The following is an 11165-nucleotide window of genomic DNA, read 5'->3' as shown; positions in this document are numbered from 1 at the left end:
AGATTTGTTCGTCTATTTATAAAATGCCCAATGCCTTCAGAAAGCTATATATAAGAAAATTTCCTTTTTAACTTTGATTAGGATTCTCCGAATCCGGCAGATTGAATGCATATGGAAGAGAATTTAAGACTTCAATAAATTTTCACGACTAAACATTCAAGTGTGTCACGTGTAAAAAATTCAGGAAAGAACTGATTGAAAAATGGCAAATGTGTGTCCAGTTTCCTCATAGCATTCACATACGTGTTGTAATAAGCCATAGGACCTGCCATACCAAACCCAGCTTATGAAATCTGCTGAATGATGATGCATACATCAAAATAAAAGTTTTCTGCCTAGATAGCATTCCCAATACAGCAAAAATATGAGTCCAGTGAAGCCAGGATGGTGAACATTCTCAGACTAGACCCTTAAAAAACAATTTCTCAAGAACTACCTTTGTTTTTCCTGCCTTAAGTAAAGCAAGCCATTATTCTGTTTGTTGCTCACCAACTTTGTGAATCAGTAAGAATATTAACAAAGTTGCAGATAGCAGGGAGGTTGATGAAGGTGGAAGGTCTAAGAGAACCGGTATTTATCCTGCCTTAAACTTATGATTTTGATCCTTTTTTATGGAACACATTCATTTGTACTTTTAAACTCTACATGCATGTAACTTTTCTGTTTGGCATAATCTGATTTCAGTTTCATACATCTAAACAACAGAAATTGATTTAATAATCTTGAGACTTTGTTAATTTCGGAGTTGGCAGGCAGCCCACCAGAAACCTGGCTGGCATTCATAGTTTCATACCATATTAGTCCTAATCATTTCTTGGTAACTTGGCTTCTTGCCATATTTGGCCAACAAAACCAGATGCATGTATTGTGTGCAAGATATTTTGCATAAAAATATATAAAATATGCAATCTTAAATCCACAAGATCTACGCATAAGTCATAAAATACTAAATTAAAGTTTAGGATTATAGGAATATGTGGAACGTCATACGATTTGAATCCATAAAACTTCTTTTGATGTGATTTGACTTTTCACTCCAAAAACCTTTATGAATTACGGTTTTAAATGGGTTAAGCTATATTGCAGTTATACTACGTCAGGTTTTAGAACAGGGCCCAGCCGATGTATATAATAAGTTAATTAACCCCACCAAGGTTCAATAAACTTTAAGGCTCACATATATATTATCTATTCATATCATAACTTTAAGTGTATTAAACTTATCTTCATTAATCACTTAAATTCATTTGTAAAATGACATTGAATTATTCAATTACCCAATTTTATTAAATCAAAAATATATTTAGCCTACATCAAGAAATTTATAATTGTGTTATTGGCAATGCTGAATTTTTTAAAAATAACAATACATGATTCTTATATTTTGGTGAGTTGCACAGGAACTGCAAGTGCACATATAATTACAGCGGTTCTGGGCTCTGGAGTACTGTCACTGGCCTGGGGGCTAGCACAGCTGTGATGGCTCTCTGGCATTGCAACTCTTTTAATCTTCTCAGGCATATCATTATATGCAGGTGGTCTCTTAGCAGATTGTTACAGAGCTCCCGTCTCTGGCAAGAGAAATTATTCTTATGGGGAGGCTGTCAAATGTTACTTTGGCAAGTTTATATATATAATAAGATTTACATCCAATCACATCAAGGTAAAATTATGTTGAATCTGATTTTGATTTTTCTGGGTGGTTTATATTTTATTAGGTGGAAACAAGTACAAGGTTTGTGAGTTGGTCCAGTTTATACTCCTCAGTGGGATGCTAGTAGGCTATACCATCACAAGATCAATAAGCATGGTGTAAGCTAAGTGTATCAAGTTACATTGATTAGCTTTTAAATTAAGCCGGGTCTAATTATATTCAGTTCGATTCTTTTTCAACAAATTTCCAGGGCCATACGCAAATCGAATTGTTTTCACAAGGAAGGACATTCGGCGCCCTGCAAGTTTTCAAATTATCCATACATGATTGCTTTTGGAATTACTGAAATTCTTCTGTCACAAATCCCAAACTTTCATAAGTTAAAATGGTTCTCCACCGTCGCTGCAATCATGTCTTTTTCGTATTCGGGCATTGGAATGGGGCTGGCAGCTGCTAGGATTGCCTTCAGGCAAATGAACTAATTTGTTGGGTGTTTTTGTGCTTACCAGTTTACCATTAATTCTACAGTTATAGATACATAGGCCCCAATGATGGGCTCAAATGATTGTTATATCAACAAACCATAAAAGGCTCTGAGATTTTAACAGGGAAAGCAGAAAAGGGCACTCTCACAGGAGTGGACATTGGGCTAGATTTAGCTGCAGAAGAGAAAGTTTGGAGGATGTTTAGAGCAATGGGAGACATGACATTTGCTTGCTCGTATACCCCTATCTTGATTGAAATTCAAGTAAACGAAAAAAAGTCTTCCTTTTGCAGTGAATCTTTATAATTTAGGTCATCTGATTTCTGCTTGAATATTGAGAACACATTGATGCTCTCACCCCCAGAAAACAAAGTCATGAGGAAGGCTAACATAATAGCCATCCTTGTAGCCACAACTTTGAACCTGTTATGCGGCTGCCTTGGCTAAGCTGCATTTGGGAACCAAGCGCCCGGCAACATGCTGACTGGCTTCGGATTTTACAAGCCCTTTTGGTTGATTGATTTAGCCAATTAGCTCACAGTGGTGCACCTACTGGGAGCATATCAGGTTTTCTCTAAATCCCTTGTGTCTCACATGTTTCTCTCCATTAAAAATGGTTGGGCTAAAAATGAAAAATTACAACAAAAATAAATTATTTATAACGTTTTTAAATATGAATTATTATTATATTTAATAATATTATTCTAAAATATTATTTATATTACCATATTAATTAAAATAAAAATATTTTTGTTCTAAAAAATTAATAAGTAAAGATAAAATTATAATAAAATTAAGATAATTTTAGTAATATTTTAATACTCATGTGAAGATGATAATCAGATGACCTTTATATTATGTGTCACTAATAAAACTATATATATACACACTTTTGGTATACAATAATGTGTCATATATATTTAAATGATTTTAAATTAAAAATAAAGTAATATCCAATTATATGATGACACATCATCTATGTACCTAAATTAGATATGAGAATTTCAATTCGACTTTAAGGGTCTCAACCTTAACGGAAAGAGGATTTCCTGATAAAAACAGGGAAAAGGACGGGGATGAGAATTAAAAAAATCTTTGCAATAGAGGACAGTGATATATGTGTCCCCTCCACTCCCACTCCTTCCCCACCCTACCCCTGTCCCCGTCTCTTTATATTAATATATTTACTTTAGATACTAACATATATTTATAGTTTTATATTATTTATATTTTTCAAATTTATTTAGGTTTTATTGTGTATATTAAAGTGGTTAATATATTATATTTGTGACATTTAAAATAGTAGGTTGGTTTTAATTTAATTTAATTTTAATATTTAATATATTTATATTGTGTTTAGAGAGTATACGGAGAAGATTTTTCCTTGTGGGTATAAGGAGAAAATTTTTTTCCTGTGGAAACAGAGAGGGGGTGGGGTTTTTCTTTACAGGAAGGAGACGAAAAATCATTTTTATCCCTACAACAAGGATACGTCAGGGGACGGAGATTGATATCTTTTATGGCAATACAGACGAGGATGGGAACGAAAACGGGTACGGGTATTGAGATCCTCTCTTACCCCTCTCCATTGTCATCTCTAATCTAAATTATGTATCAAAAGTATATACACATAGTATTATTCTATTAATTATATCATTGTTGATAATATAAAATTATTAGTTATTATTTGATAAACTAAATAAGATAATATTAATAATAAAAAAATAATTTTGGATAATTTAAGTCAAACGCCCCTCTTAAGTTTCTCTTTAGTTTATCTTTGGATGAATAGGTAGCAGCTCAACCTGTATTCAACTCGGTTGAACCAAGGGCTAGCAAGATGTGGCCTAATTCAAAGATCATTAACCATGAATACCCTTTAGGCATCGGCAAGAAGAAGTTGCCGTTTAGTGTAAATTTCTTCAGGCTAACTTGGAGAACCATTTTTGTGGCGACTGCAACTGTAATTTCCATGGTTTTGCATTTCTTCAATGAAGTGCTGGCACTTCTTGGAGCCATTGGCTACTGGCCCTTGACAGTTTATTTCCCTCTGGAGATGTACTTTGTCCGGATAAATCTAAAACGAGGAAGTGTCCGGATTTTTTTTTAGGGAAATTATCAAAAAATGGTCAAAATATTTTTTCACTAAACAAAAATACCTAAAATCACTACTTTCAAATAAAAATACCCAAATTTACTATTCCTAAACGAAAATGGCTATGATTTTTTCTGCAATTATATTAGACGTTAAACAATATTTGCTGTGTACTGTGTTTATCAAATCACGAGCTTTGCTGTGTACCATTTAGAAAAGAGGCGCGTCACCTGCCTAGGATACCCCCCTACGTTCCTTTTCTGCCCATTCGCTTTTTGCCAGGTGTCTAAACTCACACTTCCCAATAGGTCTCTTATCCAGCCTGTCCTAAACCTCTACGTATTTCTCTTTTTAATTTAGCCTTCCCGTCAGGTTGGATATTTGTTTTACGTCATTATCCTGGCAAAGTATGACTCAGCTGTAGCGCTGGGGTTGAATACTTGAATGGAGTATGTGAGGCTTGACTGTCACGCTCAGTTCGTGAGAGAGATGCGAGTGGGATTTATTTATTTGTTTTGGGTTAAAGAACGCGTTTGGTGGGGGTGGGTCTTCTCTATCTTGCAGGCTAGGTCCAGACTCGAATCTGGGTTGGTACATAATACGAAATTTGACTAATAAAGTGGCATCTTCTGCAATTATATTCATTTCTAGGGTCATTTTCATTTCCAAAGCCTTACATATAAATCATATGCCCCTTCCCTTCCCTAACTAAATTTCAAATCGCAGTTGCATTTGTTCCCGGCAAAAACTCAATCGGAGTACCCAAAATGCCTAAATTACCCTTCCTATTTTCGATACTTCTGGTTACTATTTTCGTTCTCCTTCTAATCTCCATGCCCATCCAAGTAAATTCCCAAATTCCGAACGCAGAAGAGCTGTCCATCCTCCTCAACCTTAAGCAAGAACTGGGAAATCCACCATCTCTCAATTCCTGGAACACCACGTCATCACCCTGTGACTGGCCGGAAATCCACTGCACAGAAAATTATGTCACCGGGATTTGGCTGTCGAACAAAACCATCACCAGAAAAATTCCACCAACAATTTGCAACCTGAAAAATTTAACCATCCTTGACCTTTCCGTCAACAACATCCCCGGAGAGTTTCCCGGTATATTGAACTGCACCAGGCTTCAAATTCTCGACCTTTCTCAGAATCTTTTCGTGGGTCCAATTCCAGACAATATCGACCGCCTTTCGGCTCTCCAATACATCAACTTCGGGGGCAACAACTTTTCCGGCGATATTCCTCCTAGCATAAGCCGATTGTCGCAGTTGCAGACGCTGTATCTTTATCAAAATGAGTTCGACGGCACGTTTCCGAAAGAACTCGGTGACTTATCTAATCTCGAAGTGCTGGGATTGGCTATGAATAGCAAGTTTAAACCTGCTAGGATTCCAGTCGAATTTGGAAAGTTAAAGAAGTTGCAGATTCTGTGGATTAATGAAGCAAACTTGATGGGTGAAATCCCGGAATCTCTCACTAATCTTACTAATCTTGTGAACCTCTCTTTGGCAATAAATAACTTGACAGGCCCTATTCCTGCTGGATTGTTTTCATTAAAGAACTTAACTTTCTTGTATCTCTTCCACAATAAGCTATCTGGGGAGTTGCCCAATTCGTTTGAAAATCGGAATTTGGTTGAGCTTGATCTTTCGGCCAATAATTTAACCGGTTCCATACCAGAAGACTTTGGGAAGTTGCAGCATCTGCAACTGTTTAATCTCTTTTCAAATCAGTTTTCCGGAGAGTTGCCTTCAAGTATAGGCCTAATGCCTTCTGTGACAGTTTTTTGCGTGTTTGAGAACAAGCTGAGTGGAGTCTTGCCACCAGAATTAGGACTCCATTCAAAGCTTCTAGCATTTGACGTGTCTTCTAATCAATTCAGCGGTCCCCTGCCGCAACATTTATGTGCTGCTGGTGTTTTGACAGGAGTGGTTGCTTTCTCTAACAATCTTAACGGCCAGGTGCCAAAATCGCTTGGAAATTGTAGCACTTTGCGCACCGTTCAGCTTTACGACAACAACTTCTCCGGAGAGATTCTGTCAGGCATCTGGACAGCTTTCAATCTGTCAACCTTGATGCTGAGCAACAATTCTTTTTCGGGTCGGTTGCCTAGCAAATTGGCATGGAATTTGACAAGGCTGGAAATCAGTGACAACAGATTTTCAGGGCAAATCCCTCCTGGAGTTGCTTCCTGGAAAAATTTGAGTGTTTTTGAGGCAAGCAACAACCTCTTCTCTGGTGAAATTCCGGTGGAGTTAACTAGTCTTTCTCGTCTCAATAGTCTACTACTTGATGGCAATCAACTTTCAAGTGCACTGCCTTCCCATATAATTTCCTGGCAGACACTTACTAAGTTGAATCTTTCCAGGAATCAAATTTCTGGTAAAATCCCTGCAGCATTTGGGTCTTTACCCGTTCTGCATTATTTAGATCTATCAGGGAATCAATTCTCTGGCAAAATCCCACCTGAATTGGGTCGGTTGAGGCTTACACTTCTCAACCTGTCATCCAACAAACTTTCAGGAGAGATCCCAAAAGAGCTCAATAACCTTGCATATGAAGACAGTTTCTTTAACAACTCCAATCTTTGTGTTGATACTCCAATTCTTAACCTTCCAAGTTGCAACACCGAACACCGTGGCTCCAGCAAAATTTCGCCCAAACACCTTGTTGTGGTTTTAACTCTTGCATTCTTTGTTCTCTTAGTTGCAGTTTTATTGGGCTTGTTTGTGTTTAGAGACTACCAGAATAAAAAGCGAAAGCAAGAGCTTGCGACATGGAAGCTCACCTCCTTCCATAGGCTGGATTTCACAGAATCAAACATTCTGTCAAATTTGACAGAAAGTAATCTGATTGGAAGTGGGGGCTCAGGACAGGTCTACCGGATTGCCATCAATGGTTCAGGTGAATTCGTTGCTGTGAAAAGGATCTGGAATAACAGAAAACTGGATGAAAAGTTGGAGAAGGAGTTTATTGCAGAGATTCAAATATTGGGCACGATTCGGCATTCAAATATAGTTAAGTTGTGGTGCTGCATTTCGAGTGAGAACTCAAAGCTTCTTGTGTATGAGTATATGCAAAACCAAAGCCTGGATAGATGGCTTCATGCAAGGAAGAGAAGATCTGCGCCAGGGACCAATTCAGTTCATCATGTTGTTCTCGAGTGGCCAACGAGACTTCAGATTGCCACCGGAGCTGCCCAAGGTCTATGCTATATGCACCATGACTGTGCACCTCAGATCATTCACCGAGACGTAAAGTCTAGCAATATCTTGTTAGACTCTGAATTCCAAGCAAAAATTGCAGATTTTGGACTGGCTAAGATGTTGGCTAAACGGGGAGAGCCTCACACAATGTCTGCGGTGGCAGGCTCTTTTGGTTATTTTGCTCCGGGTAAGAAGCATTCACAAACTGATAATTTTTGTTCTTTTCATAGCACAAATTGTAGCATCCGCATCAACGTAATTCTTTTATTTCATTGCAGAGTATGCTTACACAACAAAAGTGAACGAAAAGATTGATATCTACAGCTTTGGAGTGGTATTGCTGGAGTTGGTGACAGGGAAAGAAGCAACTAACGGAGATGAGCATACGAGCCTTGCAGAATGGGCATGGAGACGCAATGCAGAAGAAAAGCCTATCATGGATATTTTCGACCCAGAGATAAAGGAACCAGATTACCTGGAACAAATGACCACAGTATATAAACTAGGACTTATTTGTACAAGCGCCTCGCCAAACAATAGGCCTTCGATGAAAGACGTTTTGGAGATTCTTCGTCGGTGTAATCCTGCAGAAGCTTATGGGTAGAAAGACAGAAAGTGAGGTTGATGCAGCTCCCGTTCCTGGCACTGCTAACTATCTTTATAGTTTTAAGCGCGCTAACAGGGTGACTGATGGAGGAGAAAATGATAGTCTCATATAAAATTGCAACAAGATTCTGAGTGTTGCTTTAGCATGAGTCCTGTTGCCACTTCAGGTTTGTACTCTGTATAATGGAATCCCTGTCCACTAGGTTTAAATACTCATGTATATATTTCAAGTTAATTCATCAACAGATCTCAACTTTGGACTTCAGTCCTTTCGCCACTAGGTGAGTTGTGAATAAGGCTAAAACCAAATTCGAGCTTGCCTAACTACAAAAAGTTAAGTGTATTAGAAAAAAGTGTACATCACAAAACTAAAAAGATGTAATTGATATAACTACAAACAGTTAAGTGTGTTATAAAATCTGAAACACAGAGAGCACAAATCCAGATCTTATCCAAGAGGGTCTATTTTTATACACACACGTCCCAATCAAACTACTCACCTAAAATGAGTACAGCACAGCTCTAATAAAGGTCAAGGAGTCTATAAAGCACCAGTGTACATAATAAGTTTCTTGGGCAACCCCCATCATTGCACAGGACAGCAAACACCTAAAACTAGAAGCTAAATCTCCAGTTATGATCAGTGTGTGGTCGACTGCAGCCCAACTTGGGAAGCTTTCACCCCTATTGAATTCTTTTATGTAAGTGATCATGCTGGCCTGCAATAAATGAGGAACTTACCGAGGTAATTGATCTCTTCTCTGTCCTAGCAGTGATTTCCAGATTTTACAGAATGATAGACTTCCCAAACTTTATGCTGTTGTCTCCAAGCTCAATCCGCCACAAAAAAACCACAGAAACCAAAAGGAGAGCATAAAAAGATCACAATTTGCATAAAAAAATGTGGGTGCAAAAACACATGCCTTGTCGTCGGCTTCTGCAAAGATTCTGACCTAGCTCCATCTTGAGATTGGACAATGGTTCCAAGTGCATTATTTGTCTAGATAGAACAAGAAATGTGTAATAAGTTAACTTGGGTGCCCAATGACATATTATAGATAAGAAATAAGAGAACGAGCCTATCAGATCCCCAGAACACAAAACATAATCAGGCTCTTAAGCACAGTTATTGGAAACATAGCATACATATGGTGAAGAACCTGCCACCACATATGCACCAGTCAAGAGGGTGCTTGAGTAAAACATTTAACAAGTTCAATAAGAAGGAATTTGAGAAGAACACTTGAGGCAGTTGCAAGAAGATGAAGTCAGCAATGCTGAGGAGCAGAAGAATGTATTAAGTTGAAAGTGTATACACGGAATAAGCTTTTCAGACTTAGCCATGGTTACAGTCACCCAAGTTGCCTAGCTACACAAAATGAGTGGTATATAAACATACAAAATTTAAGCAGCATATTAGCCAACTATAACCAAATCAAATTTTAACATAATCAAATTAAGATGAAAGGTATATGAACCTCCAATTCCTCTGACAAGCTATTCTGAAATACCCCGCTTCCTTTTGGACATGCATTTTCCAGAAGTGTGCCCAAATCAGCAGTATACTCACCACCCTGCAAAGACTCCTGACTTCACTATCTCCAAAACTTCCAGTGATCAACTGCCATCTTTAACCCAAAATCCTCAAACAGGGAAACTCACCTCGCAATTGAGGTTCTTTGTGCTGGATTTTGACTCAAATACCCTTTCAGCAATTTGTAATACTTCAGTCTGATTACATGGTTTGACTAGTTCTTGACCAACCTTAACAGCACCCCCTTTCCAATCTAACAGTCCTCCAGAGGATACAGCGTTGACACCCTCCATGATGGCCGAACCCATCTGTGCAGTTTCAGCATTAAGTACTTCACATGAAACAAGCTTAGGAATGGTTTCCACCAATTTGGCCGATGGAACCTCATTGCTAACAACAGGAAAACTGTTTACATGCATCAAAATCCGCTCATTTGCAGCATCTGACTTATGATCAACAGTTTCACCCAATGGCATATAAGCTACAGAACAATCTTTTTCACTCACCAAATTCTCACCAGATGACCGGGCATCTAGAGACGGCAAATGACAAAATCCTGCATTATAGCCAATCTGAGATGATACACTGGAACTACTTGCACCACATTCTGGAGAAAAAGGCACCGGCCATTGTGGACTAACAGAGGCCCGCTTCATGGCTTTGTTTGGCTGCACCTCCACGGTTTCGTGCTTATTTTTTCTCTTACCATGTCTTCCATAAGATGCAGAGACATCATCGCAAGCTTTTCCTGCCTGATCATTTAAGTTCCTAGATGGTCGAGACCGTTTATATCCATCTGGGAAAACAAAAGCAGGAAGCCACCTTCTGCGTACATGAGAAACAAATATATCCATCCCAGGTTTCCAAAACATGTACATGCCTATCTCTTGCCTGAAGTTATCAACCGTTCCTCGTATGTCAAATTGTTGACGTTCTTGGTTACTTGCTCCCTCTTTCCTCCGCAAACCCACGAAAAACGCAAAATTTGGGCACTGCTTGGATGTGTCTATGTATTCATGGATATGGATGGCACTGCAGCATCCCATTTGTATCCCTCTCTATCTGCATAGAGATACATGAAAATCAAGTATTAGAAAGATGTAGACTTCATGTCTTCAATCATTTAAAAGGAAATTATCATAAGTAATTCACAAAACTTGACTGAAAAAGTAGCAGGTTATAGCCTCTCAAAATAATGTTCTGAAGACAACTTTTACCTTCAAGGTAAGTTGCCTAAACCGTTACTCCACCCGACCCTTCCAAGCCAGCAAATCATTGGCATCTGCTGCAACTATGTCAACCTGCAGATAGTTCTTGTATGCCTCAAAGAAAAGATAAGGCTCAAAAAGTGCACTCCATTGGACTTTGTTGAACTCAATGTCCTAAATTAGAACAAATAAGGAAGGAAAGGGCCTCAACAGTGAAATGTGGAAAGACAAAGGAAGATAGATTAGCAATTATGCACTCACCTCACAGATCTTGTGACCAAACTGGAACTGCTCCATCATCAGTACTTACAGAGACTGTGTGCACTGTATTTGAATGTGTCATTGTTCTTGTTGTCACCATGTGGGTTGAAC

The 11165-nt window shown here is 38.4% G+C and overlaps 1 protein-coding gene and 2 pseudogenes across 1 annotated transcript; 2 read left to right on the top strand and 1 right to left on the bottom strand.

The window, feature by feature from the left end:
- Window positions 1-364: 364 nt before the first annotated feature.
- LOC123194194 lies at window positions 365-4248 on the top strand (annotated as a pseudogene).
- Window positions 4249-4823: 575 nt separating this feature from the next.
- On the top strand, window positions 4824-8316 carry LOC123194108 (receptor-like protein kinase HSL1). Its single transcript, XM_044607260.1, is given in 3 exon segments — window positions 4824-7632; window positions 7724-8045; window positions 8047-8316. Coding segments are annotated over 3 exon segments (3072 nt in total). The 5' UTR covers window positions 4824-5000; the 3' UTR covers window positions 8165-8316.
- A 78-nt stretch (window positions 8317-8394) lies between these two features.
- On the bottom strand, window positions 8395-10820 carry LOC123194113 (annotated as a pseudogene).
- Between the last annotated feature and the right edge of the window lie 345 nt (window positions 10821-11165).

This window comes from Mangifera indica, chromosome 13 (genome assembly GCF_011075055.1).
Source record: "Mangifera indica cultivar Alphonso chromosome 13, CATAS_Mindica_2.1, whole genome shotgun sequence".
Classification (NCBI taxonomy): domain Eukaryota; kingdom Viridiplantae; phylum Streptophyta; class Magnoliopsida; order Sapindales; family Anacardiaceae; genus Mangifera; species Mangifera indica.
Note: the sequence above shows the minus strand (reverse complement) of the source record. Positions and strands in the feature narration are given on the sequence as shown.